Source organism: Callionymus lyra, chromosome 14 (assembly GCF_982586985.1).
Source record: "Callionymus lyra chromosome 14, fCalLyr1.hap1.1, whole genome shotgun sequence".
Classification (NCBI taxonomy): Eukaryota; Metazoa; Chordata; class Actinopteri; order Syngnathiformes; family Callionymidae; genus Callionymus; species Callionymus lyra.
This window is the reverse complement of record NC_141831.1, coordinates 26,179,994-26,207,102: the sequence shown is the minus strand read 5'-3', so window position 1 is coordinate 26,207,102 and position 27,109 is coordinate 26,179,994. Positions and strand designations below refer to the sequence as shown.

Genomic DNA, 27,109 nt, shown 5'->3' with positions numbered 1-27,109 from the left:
GTAAACACAAGTGGTTGACTGTGACCAAGAAATCAAGCAAGCTCTAAGTGCAATCAAAGCCCGTGAGACGGACCGTTCAATTGGAACAAATCCCTCGAAGCGAGCAAGAGTCGCATGCATTGTGCTTGATTATGCCATCTGATTGGATTTGGTCAAAAACTGAATCTTAAGATGATTGATTGCTCGTGTACCCAGATCAAGCAACATGAAAATATCAGGCCTGCTGATGTCCACATATGTGTTAAAAAAAACAAAAACAACAGGAGTATAATATTTTATTATATTTTTAATGCAGCTTTGAATTTTGACATAATCTGCTTTCTACAGCAATCTACTTGCTAAAGGTCCATCTATTTCATTTTGAATTTATCTAGCAAAGAAAAATAAATTGGTTAATAAAACAAAATAATGAATAAAGACATACACAATGTCTGTACTTTTATTTGCACTAATAGTGAACAATACTAAATTGAGATAACTATATTTGGGAAAGAAAGGTGGACAACTCCTGCAGATAAATTGGTGCCTTACAAAGTTATTGTTGAAACACAAAGAAGACCAACAATTTTCAAAACAAATGATGATACAATGACACCTAAACAGCAAAGCTACGTTTCTAGATGGCCAATCCTCTGTTACTCTGTAACATTGCTGCTGTTATGGCTGCACCTGCTAAAGCAAACATGTTGAGTGCCAAAATTGTGGTATTAAATCGGCCTGTCAGGAGTTCATGCCAGATGCCCTTATTCTTTGAGTCCAAAAACCGAGATCTGGCTATAGCCGTTCTGCGTATAGCATGAAACCAGCACACTCTCATGAACATAATGGGCTTTGCCAATTGATTTCATTTACTCACAGAGTGCCATGTTGATCAGAGACCTGCTGCCAAACAAATCTACCGGAGTGCTATTGAAATGTTTTTTTCTTTAATTTTCCATTAAATGGCCAAGATGAAGCACTTTAGAGAATCTATCAGGACCCCAAATATTTGGCTTTTATGTGCTTGGCAGGCTTTGGTGACACAGGGAAATGGCTAAATTGCAATCTTTTAGATATCTGTCTTATAGCTGCTGCAAATAAGTTGTATTGTGTTTGTCATGAACCTGACTTATGGGACTACAGTTTTATTAAATCCAGCTACCTTTGCTGCTCTGTGGCTGTCTGTTATTTTGGCTGGAAAATCCAAAAGCACCGTTGAGCTTCTGGTTATGGCCAACAGAACGTGAAAATGAAGCATTCATCACCGGTCAAAACATTTCCCTGCGCTTCACCTTGCACTGTCTCATCTGCACAATATGACAAATCATCGCCTTATCTAGCCCACGCCACTTAATCCCTAAATGAAAAAAAACAGATCATGAATCTGCGATCGTTGCGAAAGACAATCAGGCAACAGGCCCGCAATACTTTTAATTGATGAAAGACCATAAACAGTGCTGACATCCAATTTATTTAACCCACAGCACAGGCACGACGACACAACAGGCTGGAGAAGAGAAAAGAAACAAATATCCAACGCGTTTGTCAGGGTCTAAAATTACATAAACACCATCTGGTGAATTGAATTCACTCTCTGCAGTTACAAATGTGCCGGATAATGTGTGCTATTGTTCCCACTTTCAACAGTGTTTGTCCTCATCCATTTTTGAATTGGATCCTGCCTGTGATAAGTTATTGTCTAAGGTCAATTGTAGTTCCATAACATACCATCATACGGGTCCTCCAGAATTATGGGCACCCCTGGCAAAGATATCTTGAAATCCTTAAAATAAATTCTTTATTACTCTCACTCATACTGTTACAGAGCCCCGGACATGACATGTTAAAATGTCGTGGCTACGAAATACTTATCTTGTGCCTACGAGATAAGTTTAATCTTTTAATCATGAGCTAGTATAGCTCATGGCTACAACTTACGGCTTATAACCCGAAATACAAGGTTCAAGACCTGTGTGGTTATTGACATTTTTGCGTGATAAAATCTTGTTGTAATGTAGAGATTTATATATTAGTCTCAATAAGATAAATCTTTTTAAGCAATAACTAAACCTTGAATAATAGGCTAATTCTCGTTTCTTTCTTTTTGTTTAGATAATATTTACTGTATATTCTCACATTATTGACACCAGAGAGTCTATTCTGAAAAATGTATCGTCTTAATATTTCTACAATGTGTTTGACTAGAAAATAGATGTTGAATTGTAGTTAATTAAACATCAAAATACTTGTTGGCCACGACTTAATTATTTTATTTATTCTTTTACAATGTGTCAGGTTAGGAATCTGACTTAAAGCTGTAAACTCAGAAAAGAAGAGACATCAGATTTGATTTAAAGTCACAACAGTTTACTCATAACGAGGAGAGATGATCAGAAGACTCTCTAGAAGGTCTCATCTTCACTCTGGAGTGGTTCTGTTTCAGTCGCCTCTTTATAAGAGTGTGAGTTGTTTATTACCCGGGCAACGCGAACAAAGCTCAGTCACTGCCTCAGTGACGTCATCAGCGCTGCATATTGGCCTGTTGAATGCTCGCTGGACTTATTTTGTCTTTCAGAGACATGGCAGAGAGAGGAAAAGTTTATTCATCTTAATGAACTCTGTCCTGCTGGATGCTCTGTTGAAGGGAAGCCCCATCCCTGTCATCGTGAGGGTGGTTTGGCTGTTGTTTATAGAGAGAGTTGTTTATGCAGATTTAGACACAGGAATTCACCTCTTTTGAGTCCCAGATGATCTTGGTTGATTCTACAAGACATTTCTATTGTGTTTAGTCTACTGTCCGCCTGGTCCTGCGGCAGTATTCTTGAAGGACTTTAGTGACTTTTTATCTTCCATTATTCAAATGGAATCTGTTCTTATTCTTGGAGACTTCAATCTTCACGTTGATGACATCACATCTTGCTCTGCTAAAGCACTCTTAACTTTTAACCCTAACCCTTTAAATAAAACCTTTAATTTTGAGCAACATGCCTCTGAACCCACTCACCAAAAAGGCCATATTTTAGACTTTGTTTTCTACCTCTGGTCTGGACATTTCTGATGTATCTTTACATGATGTCCAACTGATTGATCATTCTCTTGTTTTTTTTAACCTGGACTTCATCCCTGGACCTAAGCCCTTGAAAGTTAGGTGTTATCTCAGCCGATACAGCAGACAGTTTTTCTGCTATATTTGATCCTCTTTTCTTCAATTATTGGCTCAACGTAGACAGTTTGATTCACTGTTTCAGTAATCATTGTGTTGAAATACTGGATCAGGTGATACCTGTTAAATTGAACTTAACGAACACTAAACTTGAGGTGCACAGATTTCACTTCTGGGATCTGATGTCCTCATTTAAGATGATGATGAGATGATGGAAACTGCCAGATCTGATAACTTCTGATAACAAATATTTGTTTGACACAATAAATTCTTGTGTGTCCTGCTGCTTCAATCACCGCTGTCTTCTTTGAAGCTGACAGCAAGGCATTCTTTATTTTTCACTGATAAAATTAAAATCCCTCCAATTTTGTGTGGATCCCCTGCTGTAACTGAGCCTGTCTCCACCTTGTGGGCCTTCTTTAAGTCTGTAACTCTGGCTGATATTTCGGCACTGGTGAGCAAGATGAAACCATCATATTGCTTGTTTGTTGTCCTTCCATGTAGGCTCTTGATTAAAGTGTTTGTTGTAATTGGCCCCTGGTTTCCCAATGTATTTAAGCATGCCATTGTGGAGCCTTTACTCAAGAAGTCAGGCTTAGACCCGACTGACCTCAGTAATTTCTGACCTATTTCTAAGCTTCCATTCTTGTCCAAGATCTTAGAGAAGGTGGTGTCTAAGCAGCTATCGTTGTTCCTGGATCAGAGCGACATCCATGAGAAGTTTCAGGCTGAACAGCTTTGCCAATTGTTTGCTATAAATCAAACAGTGGCTGAGTGAAAACACTTTGGAGCTAAATGTAAACAAAACTGAAACTCTGGTTATTGTGCCTGATGATAAGGTTCCAGGGTTGAGTCAGTACTTGGGTGACTTAGGCCAGTCTGTCAAATTGAGCCTGAGAAACCTGGGTGTTGTATTTGACAAAGATGTGTCTCTATTACAACACTGCAGAAAACTGACCAGAAACTGTTTCCTTCAACTGAGAAAAATCTCTAAACTTAGGAAAATGATGTCACAACACGATCTGATGCTTATAATCCATGCGCTTTTGTCTTCTCGTTTAGACTATTGTAACAGTTTATTTTCATGTCCAAACAAGAAGAAGCTGTCTTGCCTGCAGTTAATACACAACTCTGCAGCGAGAATTCTGACCTGTTCTAATAGAAGAACTTGCTTTTCTCCGATCCTTAAAACTCCTTACTGGCTGCCAGTTTCTTTGAGTATCAATTTTAAATTTTCGTTCTTACTTTCAGATCTATTCATGGTGAGGCTCCACCTTATATCACTGATCTGATCCAGCCTTACATCCCAGCTCGGGCTCTTAGGTCTGTGGACCAGAATCTACTGATGGTTACGCTCACATGCTTCCGGACCAGAGTAGAGAAATCCTTACAGGCTGTTGCTCCTAAGCTTTTGAACAATCTTCCTCTCCCTTTGCGTTTGATGGAGTCTACTGACTCCTTTAAGAAGCATCTTAAGACATGTTTATTTGTGCAGGCTTTTCCTTGATTTTCTGGGACTCCTGTGTTTTTTAGCATGTATTTTAGCTGTATATTGTTTCTGTTTAGAGCGCTTTGTGACCATGGACTAGAAAGGAACTTTACAAATAACTTTTACTTATTTACTTACTTACTCACAATGAAACCTGAACATATGTTATTAAATGAAAACAAACAAAGATCATTGTTTCTTCCTGTCTCCTTATCTGATTGAATCGGTCATGTGTCAAATAGATGCAAATCAAACACTGATTGGAACAAGAGCAATGATTAGCATTTAGTTTCCTGTGGTTCAACAAATTGATAACACTCAACACACTAACTTGGTATTTTCCCATCACTATGTCATGTACGGGGCTCCGTATACTGTCACACTGACTAATACCATTTAAGATGGAAATCTGATGGCCTCTGCCCGAAAAATGAAAATGAGTCATCACTGAGTCTTTCAGCAAGATAATAAACCTAAATATGTTAACAGCAATGGTTCACCAGACACAGAATCAAGCTCCTCCCATGACTACCTCCGTCCACAGATCTCAACACCATTGAGAATTGGTTGATCTTAAGAAATGGGTGTTATCAAGGTTCCCTTATTCTCCCTTCTTGTGAAACATTATAGGAGAAGATAAGGTTTTATTTTGTTTAGAAAAAGGGGTTTTAGAAGGTGCTTAAGTGAAAAACCTAATAGGCTCAATCAAAGTTTTTCTGGTATAGCTGACATTCTTTTCTTAAAGTAATGATGGTCACTTGTTTCTCTTAATTTACCCTATTGGTTCTTGTCATAATATGAATTCCACGAAATAACCCAGACAAGACAAACCTGTGAATTGAAAACCATGTCAGGTGACTGCTTCTTGAATTAATCAGGAAAAAGATAAAAAAATACCATACATACAGCTTTGAGCCCTCTGATGCCCCTACTTGAGTTTTTTGAAAATAAGTATTTTTATAAATGTGCATATTTCATTTAAATGTTAGGTAGTTTTTCCAATGAAGCATGAAAAACGAGCAGCTCTCTCTTTACCTTTTATTTAACAAAATCTGTTACTCTAAGACGTACCTTCGCTGATATAAGAACAACATTAGTTCTATAACGTACATGCTCCGCCCTCAAACAAGCTGTTTATCCCTTGAGGCTGCCTATATAGGCCCTCTAGTCTTGCCAGTCGTCTCCCTCTTTCAATCAGTCACAGCAAATCTACAATACAGCGATCTACTCAGCGATCTGTTCACTCCATCCGGTGTCGCTATGGACCAGAAGACCTGCATCACTTGCACAGCTATCCTGGCAGAATTCAATCTCCACGGCTCCTGCCTCTTCTGTCTGGGTAAGGAGCGCCGGCAATTCTCGAATGTCTGGAAGCTGCCCGTAAGAGGTTGGAACAGATGGCCGAGCAATTTCGTCCAGCATCACCTGACCACCATCGACCAGACTAAGGCCGTTCCAGGATTGACGTGACCATGAGAGACGTGATGACGACCCTGTCTTCCTTGGCCACAGTATTGACAGTAGCTTCAGCAACGGCTAATGCTAATTCTGACGTCACCGTTGCTACTCTGGTTGTCTCCGGAGCTAAATTGGCTACCACCAAAATAAATCATGACTCTACACCCTCTCCTCGACCAGCGCACCCGAGTCGGGAAAGAGAAATATCATGTGTTAAGTTTTCAACACGTGAGAGAGAAGATATCAGCGATATTACATCTACATATATGCAGCTATTCTGATGCCAACAACAAAGCTACGGGGCATGGTGTGGCGATAAAAACGTTACGGAAATGTATCACTCCTTCTACTTTCGTCACAGACTCTTCCTGTGCAAAGAAATTGAGCCTGACTTGTGTTTTAAAAATGGTTGACAAGCACTTGACAGCTGCCGGCATTCCCCAGAGGTCTTTGCGAGTGGTTGCAGCGGTAACCAAAATAAGGTAATTAACATGCCGGACGCTACAAGAGCGTTTTTAAAACCGTCTCAGACATCCACAGATGAAGTTAATGTGGAAGTAGCTGTTGAATTGAATCGTTGCCATCTTTAGCATCGAACCGGCCCTTTTCGTCAGGACACCTTCAACAAGAGTCACAGAATGGGGAAAACCGTCACTCACGCACTGATTTCACAGTTTTCCCCGTCACTGACAGATTTCCACCTGTCCCGGGTGAGTCTATGTGGTCCACTGTCCGCATAGCTAGACAGAATGTTAAGAAAGGGGTACGCGTTGCAATTCTGCCGTCAACCACCGCCTTACAACGGGATATTAAAAACAACGTATCACATTTTTACAGAGAGAATTATTAGATCTCCTACAGAAAGGAGCCTACAAGTGTTTACGGCTCAGAGATGGAGAAAGGTTTCTTGTCCCAGCACTTCCTGGTTCCAAAGAAATCAGGTGGGATGAGACCAATACTGGATCTGCGTCTTCTAAATTCTTATGTAGTGCAGAGACCATTTTGAATGTTGACAGTCAGAGAACTGCTGGAGTGTGTCAGACCAGACAATTGGATGACGTCAACTGAGGAGCATGTTAGAACCAAGTCAACACATATCCTATCTTGGTCCGCATCTAGAGTCCAGAACCATGACAGCTCGGTTATCAGACGGGGGGGACCATTTTCTCCCGAACAGTTCTCGAACGTCGCCTCATGGTTTGGATGTTTAGAGGTTGAGACTAGATGCCCTGGGACTCTCCAGGTCTGTAGTTTCAACTATTTCGGGTGCTCGGGCACCATCTACTTCAGAAGCTTATGTGTCACGCTGGCGTGTATTTGAAGCCTGGTGCAGGAATAAAGGACTGACACCATCTTCATGTCCAGTCTCTGAGATCCTGCTTTTCCTGCAGGAGTTACTGGACAAGGGTCATCTACACTAGCTGTTTTTGGGTCAGCCATGACGGTAAGAGATGACGATTTTGGTAATTTTACAACCATGAATCATCCTTTGGTAAAGCACTTTCTTCTGGGTGCTCGTAGGATTATACCTACTATTCAATATTCTTGACATCTAAGGCGCCGACGAGGACGGCTGCCTCTCCAGTAGCTCCGCAGCAATTTCTATAATTTTCTGTTTTTATTAATTTTTTTACTATCATTTTTTTAATGGATACTTTTGAACATGGAGAGAATCGTCTTGTTTACTCAAGAGAGGTTCTGCTGTCGCTGGAAATCGCCACGAGATCCCGATCAAACTTCAGCGCCGGTATCGTGGCTGTAGAGCAGGGAGGAGGCTAAAGGCTAAGCTAACGGACAATCGGAGACGTCACAGAGCAACGATCCCAACGATCACGATGGGGAACGTCAATTCATTGACGAATAAGATCGACAAGCTGTTTGCCCTCAACAACCAGCGGATCTACAGAGAGAGCAGCTTGTTGATCTTCACGGAGACGTGGCTCACGCAGCTGACTCCGGACTCACACGTGGAGCTGCCTGGTTTCAGCACCGTCAGAGCGGACAGAGACGCGCACGCTTGTGGGAAGCGCAGAGGAGGAGGTCTGATCATGTACGTGAATAAACGCTGGTGTAGCCCGGGACATGTTACTGTGAAGAAAGTCTTGTGTTGTCAAGATTTAGAACTGTTGGCTGTCAGCATGCGTCCATATTATCTACCGCATGAGTTCAGTCACGTGATCGCGCTGTGTGTTTACATTCCTCCGAGCGCTGCGGCTGCATCTGCCTGTGAGAAGATCCACACAATGACAGCTCGACTTCAGAATCAACACCCAGACGCGTTTATCACCATCTCTGGAGACTTTAATCATGCCAACCTGGACTCTACTCTGCCTACTTTCCATCAGGCTGCGGATTGTCCCACCAGGAATAACAGGACAATTGACCTTCTTTATTCCAACTTGAAGGACGCCTACAGAGCCAAACCTCTTCCTCCACTTGGAAGGTCCGATCATAACCTGGTCCACCTTCAGTCACAGTACATTCCTCTGGTGCAGAGACAGACTGTGACCACTAAGACAATCAGAAAGTGGACAGCTGTGGAGGATGCCATCAGAGACTGCTTTGAAACAACAGACTGGGATGTGCTGCTGAGGTCTCATGGTGAGGACATCGAGGGACAGACACACTGTCTAACGGATTATTTAAATTTCTGCTTGGACGTTGTCGCCCCTACTAAGACTGTCCGCTGTTACCCTAATAATAAACCGTGGGTAACAAAGGAGGTCAAGGATGTCCTTAACAGGAAGAAAGTGGCATTCAGGAGCAGGGACAGGGACGCCATGAGATCAGCTCAGCAGGAGGTGAAGCGATGCTTGAGGGAGGCAAAGGACACCTACAGGAGGAGGTTGGAGGAGAAGCTGAGCCGAGAAGAAATAAGAGAGGTCTGGGATGGTGTTAAAACCATCACTGGACACAAGACCAAGGCCTCTCTGACTGCAGTGGACACGGTGGAGCAGGCAAATGGACTGAACAACTTTTTCAACAGGTTTGAGCAGGTCACCTCACCATCACTGCTGCCCGCCTCAGGACCTGCTCCACCTTCTTGTGCCCCCCCCCCAGCTCCACACAACCACTTCCCAGCTTCACATCACTCCAGGTACAGGATGTACTTCGGAGGATTCGTCTAGGGAAGGCTGCTGGTCCTGATAAGGTGTTTGCTCGACTGCTAAAGACCTGCGCTGCTGAACTAGCTGAGCCGCTCCAACATGTTTTCAACCTCAGTCTACAGCTGGGGAAAGTACCAACTCTGTGGAAGACTTCCTGTATCGTTCCAGTCCCTAAAAAGATCTGACCGAGTGTGCTGAACGATTACAGACCAGTGGCACTGACTTCGCAGCTGATGAAGACACTGGAGCGGCTGGTCCTCAAACATCTCAGGCCACAAGTCCAGCACGCGCAAGACCCCCTGCAGTTTGCCTACCAGCCAGCAGTTGGTGTGGAAGATGCCATCCTTCACCTCCTGCATCGGACCTACTCCCACTTGGATAAAGGAAGCGATTCAGTGAGAATCCTGTCCCTGGACTTTTCTAGTGCCTTCAACACTACCCAACCCACTCTGCTGCAGGACAAACTGACTAAGATGCTGTGGACTCTGGTCTGGTCTCCTGGATTACGGATTATCTTACTGATCGACCACAGTATGTCAGGCTGAAGGATATCACGTCTGACACTGTGGTGTGCAGTACAGGAGCACCTCAGGGGACAGTACTGGCCCCTCTCCTCTTCACCATCTACACTTCAGACTTCTGCTACAACTCAGAGCTGAGTCTCGTCCAGAAGTATGCTGACGACACTGCCATTATTGGATGCATCAGGGACAACAGCGAAGACGAGTATAGGAGTCTGATATGACTTTGTGGACTGGAGTGAGAGGAACCACTTGCAGCTGAACACCTCAAAGACCAAGGAGCTGGTCTTGGACTTCGGGAGGTCCAGGACAAAGCCACGTCCAGTGTCCTTCAGAGGCGACGAGGTGGAGATAGTTGACAACTATACGTACCTCGGTGTGTGGATGGACAGTAAACTGGACTGGTCCTGCAACACAGACCATGTGTATAAGAAGGTTCAGAGTAGACTGTACTTTCTGAGGAGGCTTTGATCATTTAACATCTGCAAGAAGCTCCTCTGCATGTTCTATCAGTCTGTGGTGGCCAGTGTCCTGTTCTATGCTGTGGTGTGTTGGGGTGGAAATGTGTCCAAGAGGAGTGTCAACAGGTTGGACAGGTTGATCAGGAGGGCTGGCTCTGTGGTTGGAATGAAGCTGGACTCACTGGTGACAGTTGCTAAGGAGATCATTGAACAAACTACTGTCCATCATTGATGATGACAGTTATCCTCTAAGCACTGTCATCAGTGAGCAGAGAAGCAGAATGAGTGCACGAATGCTCCTACCCAGGTGCAAAACAAATAGACTCAAGGACTCATTCATTCCTCGGGCTATTAAATTGTACAATTCTGAGTTCGGGGGCAGGAGTGGAGTGAGAGTATCTGGATGTTCTGTTCTATGTTAGTCTTTGTATCCTTTGTCTTTGTTGTTTTTCGTTGACCTATGTTCTTTGTCTTTATCTTTAGACTTAGATTGTGTCATCTTGTTCTTTCTCTTTATGTTCTTCTTCTTATTTATTATTTTTTATTGTTTATGAAAAATTGCTGGCTATTGGAAAAAAACAATTTTCCAAAGGAGACCTCCTGAGGGATCAATAAAGTTTTACCTTACCTTACCTTACCTTATTCATCAGGTGGTCCCACAGCGGGACCTGCAAAAGGTTCTTCAGGGCCTAGTTGGAGGTCCCTTCGAGCCTTTGGACCAAATAGCTTTAGAGCTACTTTCACTGAAGACTGCCCTCCTTTGGTCAAAAAAATCAAAAAAGGGTCGGTGACCTTTGTGCCCTTTCTGTGGACCCCGTCTGCCTCTCCTTTGGCGAAGCAGAAGACTCTGTAAGATTAAGTCCTAATCCTTCCTTCTGCCCGAAGGTCATTACCTCGTCTTTTAGGTCAAGGATGATTTGTTTAAGGGCTTTTTACCTGCCACTGCATCAAGATGAGGAGGCTAGGCAGTGGCATTCACTGTGACAGAGGAGTGACGGCTGAATATATCTGTCAAGTTGCGTCTTGGTTGTCTACGGCCATGTTTGTGCGCTTTTATCTACGTGACATGACTGCTGGTTCTCTGTCTCACACAGTTTTCGAGACAGTAACTGAAAGAACCTCATCTACAACATAGTGAGGAGGTTCCCCTTCTCTTCCTGCACCTTTAATCTGTTAATCAAACCACCGGCCACAACACACGCAACCTAGTCAGTGCAAGAAAATCTTTATAAGAAAAATGATCTTACCCCTCTTTGGCTACGGCGTATCACGATGTGGTCGTTCGCTCGACGTCCGACTTCCCAAGCGAAGACTGGCTAGCTCGCCAATTATGTGGTTAGCTCGCCAATTATTTGGTGGCAGGTTGGGCCCAGAGGAAGCAAAAGGCACACCAATGACGGGATGAGCAGGTGTCTTTATTCAAGTTCAGCAGTCTCAGAGTAATTAAAAGAGTGAAGATCTTTGTCCCAGCTAGGAGCGAACTTTTCCCTAAGGCCTTCGCCTAGGTTACAACCAATAGCGAAGCCCTGTACGTAATAGAAATATAAGTTGCCTTGATGTAACTCCAGTTCTATAATCACATGCAAAGCCATCTAACTATTTGCCCAGCTGGGTCTTCTCTCATTGAGTTTAAAAAATGGGGACGAATGGCGGGAGCAGAGGGCCTATATAGGGGGGCTAGTTGGGCGGAGAGTAGATTCAATTTATTCAGGGGCAGAGCCGGAAGCCTCAAAGGATAAACCATGTACACATTTCATTTGGAATGTCTTTTTATTTTGTATTCTGCATTGTTGCAATAATATTAATATTATTAATGATAATGATACAATTATTATCACGTATGTAAAGTGATTTGATTTTCAGAATTATATGTTCTATTTTAGTTATATTTAAGAATGCATGTTCATTTTAATGTAGTGTCTAAAGCTCAGGTGTCTTCGTCTTCATCTTCAACCAAAGGAAACATAAAAAATTGAAATACCTCCATACTGTAACGTCCATCTTGTATTGAAGCCTCAACATGAGAGATTATAGCTGAAATAACCACAAGCCTAAAATGAAGTGTCTTTTTGGACGAAGATGAAGATGAAGACAACTGAGCTCCAGTTGCTACATCATAATGAACATACATTTTACTACTCTATAAAGTAACGGATTACTCTGGAAATAATCACCCAACATGAGGGTGAGTAGAAAATAAGTGAAGTTTCCATTTTTGGTCAAATATCACTAACTAATGTTCTATTCATAGTTTGTTTATATACTACGTAAAGGCAAACACATTATATGGGATGTGAAGCGCTCTAAAAATATTACTTACTTACTGACTTATTTAACTTTAAAAGTAAAAAAAAAATGTGGAGCTCCCAGCGTCCTCTTTACTGTATAAAACCGGTCAAATATGCTCTTTGAGTTGTAAAGGTTGCAGACCCCTGAACCGGACTATAAAGCCCGATTTGCACGGGAATAATTATTACTTGTGGTCCAAAGGCAATTTGTAATAATTGCAGAAAATGTCTGAGATTTAATCCTGTGCGAATGCTCCATGTCTGTGATTTGTAATGTTAGAATATGTATGTGTATGTATAATAATGTACTTAATAACACAGAGGTCTCCAAAGGCCCACAGGTAAAACTAATCCCATGCGAATAGGGCTTAAGGCATGTTTTCAGTTCTTTCAGATGTGTTGAGTGCATGTATTCATTCCTACTCCTGATGCCTTAAGTAATAATCAAAAGGCTAAATATGAGAATAAGGATTGAATGAAAGAGGTGTCCAAACTTTTGTACTGTACTGTATCATTTATTGAAGTAAAATAATTATTTCTTAATGTGAGATTTATTTTCCCCCTGAATACATGCACTTGAATTATAGGAATGTATTAAAAGCTAAATAACACATCTGAACCAAAGGTGGCAATAATTATTAAGGGCAAAGTATATATACCGTTTATATTCAACCATCATCACTGTGAGTTTAAAGAAAATGTTGATGGTAGCTATGAAAAAGGAGATCCATAAAATATTCATCCTGCAGGCACGACCAGTGGGTATTCTCAGAACTGTGGGTTGCAACCTAATGCTGCCACTACAATGATGTTCTGTATGAAGTTTTCTCCGCACGTTGAGCTGGATGTCATGTAACAGCGAGCCACCAAAGGGCTCATGGGAGGTGGACCCAGGAATAGAGCCAAAAGCCAGAGAGTAGGGAAGAAGGAAATGATCCTGGAAAGTGGACATGCAATCATTCATCTGCAGACATATTGCAGGACCCCACATGGCTCCCCCCAACTGTCTAATGAGGGTTAGCGAGCCGTGCTTCTTTCTGCCTCGCCTTAAAAGGATGGACGCTTCATTTGACATTTAATGACCACCTGTCCAACCTGGCCAACATATGTAATGCACACTCTTTATAATCTTTAAATATTTAATATTCAACTCAAGAGAAAACCATGAATATATACTTTTATTCAACATGTCATTAATTAATACATATCAAGTGGAAACTTGTTTTGCCTTTGAAAACCGGACTAACATTTTAAGTAGCTTTCATGTGTCAAATATGCATTCAATTTACAACTTACATTCAACATATGTATACAATCTCAGTATATTTGACCTATACCTCCTATTATTTATCACTAAACTAGTAAAAACTACATTGAAAATGAGATTTGTTAACCAATTTGTTAACAATTCGACAAATTCTATATAACCATTGTGTTATATCAAGGCCAAAAAACAAATGTGTTTGAGGTATCCCTTGTGTTGCCTTCAGGTCAAGTTGATGGACATTGGGTCACCTTGACCATGAGATGACACAAGGTTTATATACTTTCTATACTTTTTTATACGTAACTTTGCATTGTTTAAAACTAAAGGGATAAGTGTAACACTGCTCTAGGTTAGGCAAATTATTTTTTATCTTATTTGTCTTAAAGTTCTACGTTAATGTTTTTCTCTCAAACACCTCCAGTATTCTGGTTAAAAGAAAAAGGTTAATATGCAATTAGTTTGAAAGTTTTGTACTGCTAAACTAAAGTTACAAAGAGAATAACTGGCTGAAATTCATTTGAATAGTCTGGATTTCACAAATTGCTAATTTAACTGTTTCCTCTCTGAAACTAAAAGAAATGAAATTTAACATGAGATTATTAATGAAAAAAATCACACGATTCAAATGAAAACACAATAATGTGTCGATGCCAATTTGTGAATACATAAAACTGTGAAGACATGGTTGAAGTATAGAAGATTTCAGATTATATCTAAATAATATCATTCTCTGTATGATGCTACTTTTCACATTTGGCCCCTGATTGTTCTCATCTTATCTAATGTGGTAATCTAAAGTACGGACTAGAGGTACAACGTTTGGTCAATGTAATCGACCAAAATCAATAATGAATATATTCTAAGACGAATTTCATTTTCGACTATTGTCTTCTGATAGAACTGATGTCGAGTTCACTGATTTCTTACTAAAAATGATTTGTGTTAGTCTTAACAACGTCACCATTATTGTATAATAATGGATCAAACTTCACAACTTCAACTTTGATGACTGCAAAAGAACACCAAAATAAAACATTCATTTGCTAATGCTAGCACTAGGGCTGAATGATTATGGAAAGCAATCTAATTGCATCTAATTGAATTTTTGCCATCAATATTGTGATTGCGATTTCAGATATGACTAATTTTTCAATGTCCTCTTTTCTTTTCTTTCCTCTTTTCCTCATTCATGAAAAAGTAATTCATGCAACAATAAAATAAAAATGTTGCTTTGTGATTGTTAAGACAACATTGTTAAGCAAATTAAGTGTAATGCTCATAAGCATACATTAAAATGAAACAGAGATGGTCATTTGTTACTTTATTTAAGGTCTTGAAGAAACATGATAAAAAACGTTATTATAATAGCCTTATTAAAACTCACTGCAAAACTGTAACGGAAATCCTGCAAAAAATATGCAAAAAGTGGTGTAAACATTTCTATTAATGAGTCAAATTACTTTAGTGAAAAAGTGCAAACGCTGACTTTCTCTTAAGTAAGAGAAGTGAACCTCCACCTGTTTGCACTTTTTCAGTACATATCTATATCTATATAACGCATGTTATACATGTTTTACAAAACATTTGTGTCATTTATACAACGTGACTTGTGCGATTGCTGCAGGTAATGCACTTTGGAACACGTCACAATACTATGGTAGGTTTTAACCACTGTGGAAAACGCTGGAGTCTGGTCCTTTCATTCATCTCTGCTGCCATCATCATATTTAACAGGTTTTTTGAGTTGTGGTCATACAGAGATTTCGAAGAGTTTGGTTGTAAAAACCTGATGGCTTGTTAAACTTTGGTAAAGTTCAGGCACTGGAACCTCAGAATCAGAATTCTTCATTTGTGCTATTATTAGTGGAGATGGTCCACTAATTTGGAATTAGTTTCAGTCCACTGTGCAACAAACATCAACAAACAATCAATATAGATTAAAATATTAAACATAAATATAATAACATCGACCATTTACAACTTGAGCTATGTACATAGTGCAGTTCTTGAAAATTGGACGTTTAAAACAGGTTTGCATTAATCTATATTAAGTCTTTTTGCAGAGGGGAAGAAAGAATGGCAGCATTTTTTTTGTCAAATCAAAGCTCCTCGTTGGCACCAAACTTACAGCAGTGTCAGCTTCTTTTGAGCCCATTGTGCAACAGTGTTTGTTCACTTATTTCTCTGGTTCTTCTGGGCTCAACTCGGATCCGCTCTTAAGTCACATGACATCGTACCCTTTGCAATTTAAAAAAATCCCATTTTCTCAAACTTGCGATTAAATCAAAAATGCAATTTTAGATGACACCATACTAACCGTTTGAAAGGCTTAGTGATTATGAATCTGAGATGATGTAACAGTAGTTCAACATGAGGGCTCACGCTGTGACGGCCATCTGCCTGGATTTAAAGGATAAAGCAGCATTTAATTAAATTTGATGTGGTTGAGATGCTCCAATTAATCGCAGCGATCAATTAAAGCGTGGAGAACACACACCAGTACATCATGAAAAGTTTCCACTGCACGTGGTCGTGATGTTCTGCCAAGTGTGTTGTCCAGTGTGTTCCGTGGATGGTTTGTGTTAGCTCATGTTTATCTCTGCTGCCTTCTATGATTTCCCTCTGTGTCTTCTGTCATGTTATGGTGTTTTGAATGCTTGCTTATGGGTGTCATTTGTTTTCTCCTCCTGCCCTTCCCTGCCTCCCTTCCCCACTTCTCCTTTTATTTGCATGTTGTACCTCCTGTTGCACACCTCCCTCCACCACGTCCTTGTGTGCTCAGACACCTCGCCCAGCACTGAACCCGCAGCTCACGGTTGGTATCTCTATTTTCCTCTTTTAGTTGCTTTATTTTCTCCACGTTCTCGTGTCCTCCAGCTGCATGCCACTTAGATTTTTGGAACAAACGACATGACATAGGATAGCCAACAGGGGGCAGTTATTTGTATTTCCTGCCTGCTGCATGAACACTGACAAAATGTACTTCTATTGATCACTTATTCACAATTATTTTTGACATGTTGAATCACTCCTAAACCACATATATCACCTCATACATTATGCCGCGTTACATGTAAGGGTTGCAGCAGCAGCGACACTTCACGTGATGTATCGCGCTGATGGAAGTGTTTGAACAAGGCAGAAGCTCAATTTGCAGGGTTGGTTGATGGGCATTTAATGGAGGTTGGTGTGTTATGATTAATATTCATGCAGAGTTCAGAACATTGATATTAGAGAGGGTTCAGGTGCTGTATGACATTAAAATGCAATCCACAAGCATATATGCATAGCAGCGATTCGTTATCAGACACCTGCAGAGAAATGTAAACTAGAAAAGATAACAGGCCTTATATGAAACCTTTTCATCGTCACTTCAAACCCAGCATCTATCTCAAGGCTATGATTGTATTCTTCAATAATACTCTTGTCAGCTGGATGTGACACGTTACTAACAAAATACTGCAATATTAAAGTGATAGTTCACATGTCAACTAAGGGTGGGATTATTTACAGAGTAACCTGTTCCTTTTTGGGGTATTAAGCAAAACAATCTTAAAATATAGACTTCCATACAAGATGGACGTAACGGACGAGCACCATGGAGGCCTACGGATGTTTTTATTTTTGGAGGAAGATGAAGACGAAGACCACTTATTGTCAATCGCTATGTTCAAATGGACTTGCATTTTTTGTCTATAACTCTAAAAAGAACAGATTACTCTGAAAATAAACCCTTAGTTAACGTGAGAACACTTGAGAGCTAGCAGGGTCCTCAGAGTTCCAGGCTTCCTTCTCGGAAAAGGTCCAGGTACACAGGAAGAGGCGTGTAGGGCAAGATGGAACAAATTAAGCATTCAGCAGGAGGAGAGCAGGCTGAAATGAGCCGCCACTGGTGGAATGAAGTGGGTGTTGAAACATTTTCTTCCCATAAATTAGATTTCGCACTCGTATTGAAATGAAAGTGATGCACAAAATGTCAACGCCACCTCCGTGTGAGGTGTTGACCCACGCAGGAGAGTGAAGCTAAAACAAGTTACATAACTGATCTCACAGTAGAACGTTGTTGCTGAATCAAACGACTTTAAACAATTCACAGACAAAACAAGATCATAGATGTTAAAATTGTCTTCTCATGATTTGTATTGAAGTTTATTATCCTTAGTCGTATAAATGTCAAAGATAATCCTAAAAAAATATAGTTGTTACCTTATTGTGAGTGTGCATGTCAAATGAATGCGCCATTTTCTTTGGGGAAAGAAATTCTCACAAAACAGACCGAGTAATCTGTAAAATGTACTGTAATAAACTGTCCCCTGCCTCTATCCCTGTGTAGCTAGGATAGACTACAGCAAGGCTCCCTTACCTCTTCTTGCACCATAAAGTATGTCGGCATTATATTCACCGACGACCTTCAGATCAAATAAAACATATTAAGTTTTTGTTTTACTCAATTTCACTAGTTTTCCGGATAACTTTTTTGATAAACTTGCTACCAGTAAATGAGCAAAAGGTTATGAATGAATGAAGTAGTAGACATGAAAAAGAGATATGAACACATAGAAACATATTTAATGTTAACGAGTGAAGTAATCAACTTCATATTATTTGCATGGTTTAAAGCTGACTTCATGAAGGCTAGATAAAGTGTTGCATTTGTCTCCTTGGACTTGATCTTTAGAGGGTAACTGACAGGATGATGTGATTGTTTTTTATGACTCTATCGTCTTGTGTTGCTGTATGCTAGAATACAGTTTCCCGAAGGAGATCTCCTGAGGGATCAATAAAGTGTATCCATCTATCTATCTATCTATCTATCTAAATCCTAACTTGTGGATGTGTGATTCTACTTATGTTAAAGCCTCTTCGGTCGTCGTCCATCTCCTCAGTCTGTCCAAAGAGCATGCTGTTGATGATGTCATCGGCTCTGACTGCACTGACTCATTTAGTATCTGGAGAGGTGAGCACATCTGGAAAGGACACACCTGCCAACCCGGCTGTCAGCCAGTGTGTGACAGTAGAGGGATAATTGCTCTGAGATCTAACAGTGGAACAAGCTGCTGTGCTTTAATGGCCAGTTTGCTAACAGCAGGATGGGGCAGGTGAGGCACAGGACTTTCCAGCTCCATTCAAGGACTAACTTGTCAAAACGTGTCAGCGGAGAAACAAAGAACTTATTAGCAGACAAGGACACTGTGTGATGAAGTAGCATCAGGTATCGATGTGAAGCAGGGGAGAGTCTCCAGAGTTCTGACTTCATTAGCGGATTAAGAGCGGTCAACATGGCACCGCCTGCTCCAACATAAATGAATGAATAGAAGACATTAAGGCTAATGAGTGTTTTAACAGTTACTAATCATTGCTCGAAATACCAAACAAGGATGTTGTTGCCATGACAACAAACCATGACTTAAAGTAATGGTTCATTATTATTATTAAATTAAAACATACATTTTTTGGGGGGAGAAAATCATAAAAAAAAATATGCTTTTGACCTATGATATAATTAAAAGATTAAACATTGATGCCATACAGTTAATTTGCCGTATAGTTGTCTCCTTTTCTACAAACATAATTGATATATTCTACAATTTAAATCACCTAAGCTCAATGAATAAGTAGGTGACACATGCTGCACAACAGACACATTGAAGAGTTGGCCTCAGGTTTCAGCTCTGACAGAGTAAAACATATTTTAAAATATTTAAAGACCTTTTATTGTGATGGTAACAACATGTTGTCTTGTTTCTTTTCCTGTTTTATTTTGCTAATGAACAGGTGGTGGTATAATATTTTTGGCAGGGGTAATCTTTGAATATATAAACACCCACCTGTAATCTCAACACATGCGGTGAACTCAAGCAGACGTATATGGTTTACATGAATGAATCATTTCATTTGTATTTATTTATTGTTATGCAATGTTATTTATTTATCATTGTGTGGGGATTTTGAAGTTCATATTTTCAATCAGGTATCAGTGGTGGGCTTTCCTCTTGGAGACAGAAGAACATGTTTGTACATCAAACTGACTTGAACCTGCCCTTCATTAAACCCACATGCTGCATTCATTAGACCAGTCCTGGTCCTTCAGTGAAGCTTGTGTTTCATCTAAACATCTAAACTCTATCAAAGTCATGAGTGATGGTACATTGTACAAATCAACTCATCTTTTTTGGTCATCTTGTCCTTTACACCAGTTTCAGTAAATGTTTTTTATACAATTGAATTACGAAGATTTCTGTTTTATACACACTTCAATCATATTCCAGCTACCTTTTTAAAACAGCAATAATACAGTTGTTACTTTTTGTACTACACAGGAAGTAAAAAACTCACTGTACATTAATGTTTATTTAGTGTTTACTGGACCCTTTAAAAAAAATGTAAACTGAAAAAAAACATTAAACTTAATGTGTTTTAGTGTTTGTCTTGCATCCGATTGAACTTAATAGTGACAGTAACAAATGTTAGCATTAAAATAATATCTGCACTGAACTTTTCTTTTCTTTTTTAACCCAGGGTTCCTTGACATTCTTCTTATCATCTCAATACTTCCCCCCCCACGATCATATTCCTCATACTACCCCCGGATCTTCTTCCTTGCTATTTATCAAATACTTGAAGCGACCAGATGTTGGCAAAGCTAGCGAGAGGATTTTGCATCAGTTGAAACTGTCAATCATCCCCATCTGTCGCCCAATTCTGTTACCTGGCGAAATGAGACACCTGCAGCATCAGAGCAGGCTCTCAGCAACTGCTGTCACATTAGCGCTCACCAGAACCTTCTGAACTGCTTTCCAAAACGATTTAGCATATCATTTCCAGCAATCACACAGGAGATGCCAGTAAACAACAAGGTTGAAATTTAAAATGGAGAATTCATTCTATTGTGGGTTTCGAGAGATCTGCCCCAAAGTCCAACTAATGTCCAACAATAACTTGTTTTGACTTTTAATCTACTTTAAAGATGAAAACAAGCCTCAGATAGTAATTAAATCTGCTGAATTAATTTAAAGCACATAATTAAACATTTATTATAACATTTGTGAGTCTCAAATAACCTCTGGATCACTTATTGGTCCACATCTGGATTAAAAAAAGAAGTGAGAAGAACATACATGCAATGTATAATACAGATCCAAAGGAAATTATGAGACATGAAGCAGGTGTAACATCTACAGCTACAGATGTAATAAATGACTGAATGATCTCCTGTGTTTCGTGAATGCACAACACTTTAAATTAAAGAGAGCATCTGCAGGTTCACTCTTCTCACATCATAAATAAATATTTTAATGGAAGTTAACGTCTAATAATCCAGTCTAATCTTCTCTCAGTCGCCTGCGGATCTACTAGTGAGTTTTACTTAGTTTATCTTGAATCGGATTACTCGGTTAAATGAATAACCTGAATGAATCCCGAAAAATATGATGGTAGTAAAGGTTATTTCAAAACTTCATTTTTCTTCCATTTTAAATAATAGGTAAACAGCTATTGGTTAATAAAGATATTGAATATATATATTTTACATCATAAATTATCTTGTGTTTTTTTTCAATTATCTGATTTATAAGTGGCTTTAGTTTGTTTAAGATGATGTAATATAAAAACACAAACAGTTTTACTAATAATGAATTATGCAGACTATTTATGGGTTTAAAACGGCCTGCTTGATGTGATTAAAACATGTCAAAGGAAATCTGGAAGGAAATTTAAATTCATAATTAATAGCGTGTGTGGATTGAGTCTCCTCTTCTTCCTTTCTTTTTAATTCCAACGGAGCGCTGCAGCCCAAAGGTCCCCGAGCAGAACTAACGCTTCTGTTTTGTTTACCATTTTCCTTCATGATGCACTCGGGAAGAATATTGGCAGATGCTGGTGGAGTAAATGTTTCCTCAGTCTGTTGTTACAGGGATTTTGTCAATATCCCTCTTTTAAAAAAATATAAATAAAGTGGCCATTGTAGGTGGCTTGGCTTGTTTTTAGAAGAACGGATGGGACCTTTGCTTTAAAGTGAGCTATAATACAGAGGTTTTCTTTTTCTTTTCACCTCTTTCCTGACACTATCTACACTATAAGATGGTCGTATTTTCTTTGAGGTGACGCAGGGATTAGAGGGCGACAACGTGCGCTCAGCCCTGCTTAAGGATTTTTAAATATTGTTATTATTGTCATGGAAAGTCTCTCTCTGAAACTGGCAGATTATCCCACAGCGTTGCACAAGAAAAATGGCAGCAAAATGGCTAAAGAAGACGTAAAGAGGCTCAATTGACAGAGTGAATCTTTTCTTTACTGTCCGTTTTGCATTATAATTCGGATTTTTGTTTGCAGTGATTGTTGTGGGAATGTGTACAAATATTGTAACACAGGAATCCTTCCCCAGTGGGTCCCTGAGGCGTGAGCAGGATGAATTTGTAAAACGTGAACAGCAAAATATTTACAGGATATAGGCGTTCATCAATATTTTAGTAGCTCCGATCTTGTCTTAGATCCTCACAAAATCTACACCCAAATTTCTGTGAATTAGTATGTACTTTTTTGAGTATTGTTTTGATTGTTTAAGCGCTTTGTGACCCTGGTCTCGAAAAGCGCTATATAAATAAATATTACTTACTTACTTACTTACATTAAAATAATGTTTGTCACTTAAATGAGCAATTTAATTCATGTTTCACTTTGTTACATGAACAATACGCAAATGACTGGGAAAAAATATGATTTCAACAAAACAAAAATTAAATAAATTACATTTAGTTAAATTAGGTTTATGTTGATGTGTGTAGGTGTATTATCTATTTAAACTCTGGACCCGTAAAATAGATTACATATTTGATGACAATTTGATGAGGGTTTTTATGTAAGGAAACTAAATATTCATTTTACTATTAATATCAATAGCAGAACTTATATTTATATATATATATATATTAATAATATATATAATATATAATATATATAATTATAATAGTATATGTAATATATTAATATTAATATACAAAAGTACAAAGTGTATACAAAATGATTGTGAAAAAACCCTTGAGCTATTATTAATTTTCAAAATTGTAAAACTTTTATTTGTTATTTACAATTTGTGCAAGGTAGAAACACCAAGTTTAGCAGTACAAAACTTAAAATCGATATCATATATAATGGAAACTGTTTGTTTCGTCAAAATATAAAAGTGAAAATCCTGATTCCTCAAGTATATCCTTAATGTAAAGATATAACAGTATTAATGGTCAAGGCTTCACTGTAAGGGAATCTATTTACTTATCTTAACAGCACTATTGTTGGTCCGGTATTCATATGAATTTTAGACAGATGCTCACAATCAACATTTCTTATTCCAAATCCTGTTTACGGCCAGTTTATAAACAGCAATTCTCTGGTGTCTCTTTGTCCAAGATTAGCCCATCATTTCGTTGGCACAGTGCCCTCACCCGGGGTTGTGTCTGCCGTGTACACAGATTTACACAGAGCCCCTAAAGTCATTTCACTGACACAATTCTGTCTCATAACTCTAAGATACACAGTTGTGTCTCCAGTCGTTCAATCAGGAGAAGCAGCAGGTCGGGCGCGCGGCTTGACTCCTGAAGTTCAACCTTGATAAGAGTATTCCTGTGTTTTGGGAGGGTGTTTGGGGGGGGGGGGGTCATTTGAGCTATACAACTATATAACACGTCTGTAAACTTTGATACATTATCAGAGGCTCTGGTAACCTCTCTGAATATCAATAGGGATTTTAACTGTAAAAATGCTGCCCTGGCATGCTTAGCAACTGAAGTACAAGCAAAGCGGGTCTGAAAAGTAGAAAAGACAGTTTTAGGGGATTTTTTTTAAAGCATATTGTCCCCATTTAGAGGAGTGATAGCCATGACTGCAAGAAGCCACCAACTTATTTGGTCCTGGAATCCATTGAGAGGCATCAATGTGATTGTGATGTGATGTTATTGGTTGATTTGTTAATCGTTTTAGATTTTACATTTATTTAAATTAAACGTCCTCATCTTCCTAATCAGACACATAATCAAACATACCATAATGATGTGTACCTTTAATAACAAAACATGTAAATCTGTGATACAGAATTCTGTCGCCTAAAAAACAGACTGCAACACAAAAATTACAAACATGTTTGACCCTAAAATGATTGTTTTCTTAAAGATATTTTCTGCTGTTCGCAAGCAGAATCTGCTGCCGTACAAACTGAAAGGTTTGAAATGAGTCCGATGAACAACTCCACCGGGATAGAATTCCATCCACTCTTTAGCTCATCGTGTGGCCGCCACTGTAAGATCTTGACAAGCTCATATGACACTATGCACACGCCACTGCAGACGTGATTGTCTTTCTATCTGCGGGCATCGTACACACACCCGCCAAATCACTAATGCTTCAATAGCTTATTAAAAGATCCAATTAGAAGATCTCCTCTGTCTCCAACCAAGGCCTTGACTGACACGTCTTCATGAAAATGAGATACTCCACATTTATCTCAACCTTGTTTCTTTCAACCTCCCACTATGACCTCCGTTATTGACTATTGCATTTTATTAAAAAAGCTCAAGGAATTCACAAACACAAGTCTTGGTCACAAAGAACCATAAATGTATAAATTATTTAAGAATCAGCAGGAGTTCACACGTCTAGTTCTATTTGGGGTTTTGCCTGTTAAAAGGAAATCTTTTCTGGCCAATGTCGACAAATGCTCATATTCACTTGCTTGGACCGGTTTTAAACTGTTATTAAAGTTGACAGAAACACATGTTTGTGTTTCTTAGAAGCCCCTCTGCTGTGAAATAAACAAGATGTGATTTAATAATATTAGAAATGGTTGTTGACAAGAGCAATGTTCCCTCTAAGAAAATACTCCGCAAGAACATCTCTGCTGCACACCTCAGTGAGTGACAGAAGTCCAGTCATTTGTTTTTGTTTTTTCATGATCACAGAAATGGAGAAATTTAAATCATGTGCTTCATTTAAACATGATCGACATATTGAAATGGAGGCACCCATCAGAGGGATGAACCCGTCTGAATTCTTTGTTGATTTTGACATGGAAAAAGGCTCGAATTCGTGTCAAGCACAGATTCTTACACATGAATATTTTTTGTGCACCATTTGGGTTCGAATGAATGACCATTTTTAGTTGGAAATCAATTCAATTCTTAGAACATACGAGTCTGAACTTGTCTGCAGTGGAGGATGAGATTTAACTTCTTATCTAATCTAATCTAATCTTGTGGACTTGATCATTATAAAAGTAGCTCGCAAACCGAAAAAGTGTGAGCACCCCTGTTTTGGATCATTTAAATGGAAAATTTAAGATTATGATATATAAATACTTTCCATGGGTAGCAATCATGGACTGACATTGATCTCTTCTTGAAGATGTGATTATTCCACAAAATATTATATCATTTGAATGTAGAATTTAGAGAAATTGATAATTAAATCATAATATTGTAGCTAGGAAGTATAATATTAATTGTCAAAGATGACATGGTTTTATATAAATCAATTATATTATCCCATGTTAATATTGAATGGATGCGATCCTGGCCTGATGACAGTACATCTGATGTTGCTCACAGTGGTACAAGGGACTGCTCAGACGTGAAAAAGCGTTTTGTTTCTTGTCAGATATCGAAATCATGAGCTCATTCAATCATTTTCTAAGTTTTATCTGGGCTGGTAGGTTACCTTATCTTAACTTAATCTATAGTTATGCATGTTCCCTAGTGATCATCTGTCACATTCCATATAGGATGTCAAGGTTTAACAGCAACGCTGCATGTAAGTAGATAGTTTTCAATCCAATTCTTATTTTTGATTCTACTTATGGTCATAATGTCACGTTATAATAATACATTGTTTAGATGCTTCTAGATCTACCTTTCATCATTAACCACATGCTAATAATCTTATCTTACTGGTATGATGAGCTCTTTCCTTCTAAATCAGGTCTTGTTCCGCTGTAGGTGTCAGTAGCAGCTAATGTTGTCCTACATGCTAACTTTTTCTTGATGAACAGTGTTTCTTTCCCTGGACCTCATTCAGAAGCTCCCCTGGGTCCAGTAACAGGCAGAAGTGTGGAATGGTTTTACTGAGTTTTACTCCAGCTAATGGATAGTGGGAGACTGTGGGCGCCGCGTGTGGAGATTGCTAAACTCGGACTATTGTGTCTCTGGTCCCGACTGCACTCTCTCTAAATGATAGATAGAAGACATTAGCTCGTAAGTGAAGGTTAAAGGGAATGGGAACTTAATCGCTAAAAGCACTAATGTAATCATTAGTTACGATCGTGAATACAGATTTAATTTCAGGTCACATCTCAAAACATCATTTTCCATGCCCACTCTCTCTCCAGCTACAATCTTGGCACAGTTTAACTCCTTTTCTCCGCCATGAGGAGGCAGTCACGGCCACGAATGGAAGTTAGCTGTGTTATGTTACGGCTCCTGTCACTTGATCAATATCTTTTAAATGTTTTTAGCAGAATGTGAATATTTTGTGTCTTATTAATATTTGTTTTATTTACTTCTTTTTGTTGACCGAATTTTGCTTTAGAACTGGATTTCGTTTCGTACAATCACATCTAAGCAACAAATGTTTCCCAACTTAAATATGCAATATACTGTATTATATTATATATAATATACTGTAGATAATTTATATCTTTTTCACGATGAGAACTACACAGATAAAAAAAGGAAAAAAAAGGTGTCAACCACACTATGGGTTTCTTCTAATGAAGCAAATTCTATAGCTCTTGAGAAAGGACCATTAGTTCAGACAATCAACTTTTTCTATATCTAGAGAGAGAGAGAGAAACAGACAAGAAATACAGGCAGAAGTTTTGAAGATCGGTACATAATTACCAGTGAAAATGTATTTTCTTCACAATTGCGTGTTCATTTTAGTGATGATGCTCAAATTTTAAATTTATTTTTACATGATTAGCAGCTGCACACGTGGTGCGTCAATTTTGTATTTTTTTCCAATCTAAATTTCTGAATTTCATTCTGCTAATGCTAAGAATTGTGTTATTTAGTTTTAGTTGTATTAAGTTGGAGCCTGTGGTTGTCTGATTTAATTTAACATCAAAGCCCAAAATAAATCGGCATATCAACTTTTTCATTATTGAGAAAATGCACATGCAAGAAAAGCACTAACAATTTTATGATGAAACGACGTAAACAAGAATGCATCACTGAAGAGCTTATGATTCTGATCATAGTACAACCAAAACAAAATGAATATGTCAAGCTTTATCAGTCTGAAAAATACATTTAGCGTTGGTGTGTTTATAGGGCTGTCACAACATCCACTTAAAAAAAACAAACGAAAAAAACACACAGCATCAATTCCTCTGT

General features: G+C 39.0%; 1 protein-coding gene across 5 annotated transcripts in view; it reads left to right on the top strand.

The window, feature by feature from the left end:
* Positions 1-27,109, top strand: part of LOC148066862 (cell adhesion molecule 1-like) — a 252,206-nt gene that overhangs the window by 221,038 nt on the left and 4,059 nt on the right. For 3 of the 5 annotated variants that reach the window (XM_087807700.1, XM_087807702.1, XM_087807699.1), the window contains one exon: positions 16,516-16,548. The exons of the other annotated variants lie outside the window; for them this stretch is intronic. In XM_087807700.1, the coding sequence (XP_087663826.1) occupies positions 16,516-16,548 (33 nt within the window). The remainder of the gene's footprint in view (positions 1-16,515; positions 16,549-27,109) is intronic. 5 annotated transcript variants of the gene reach the window in all.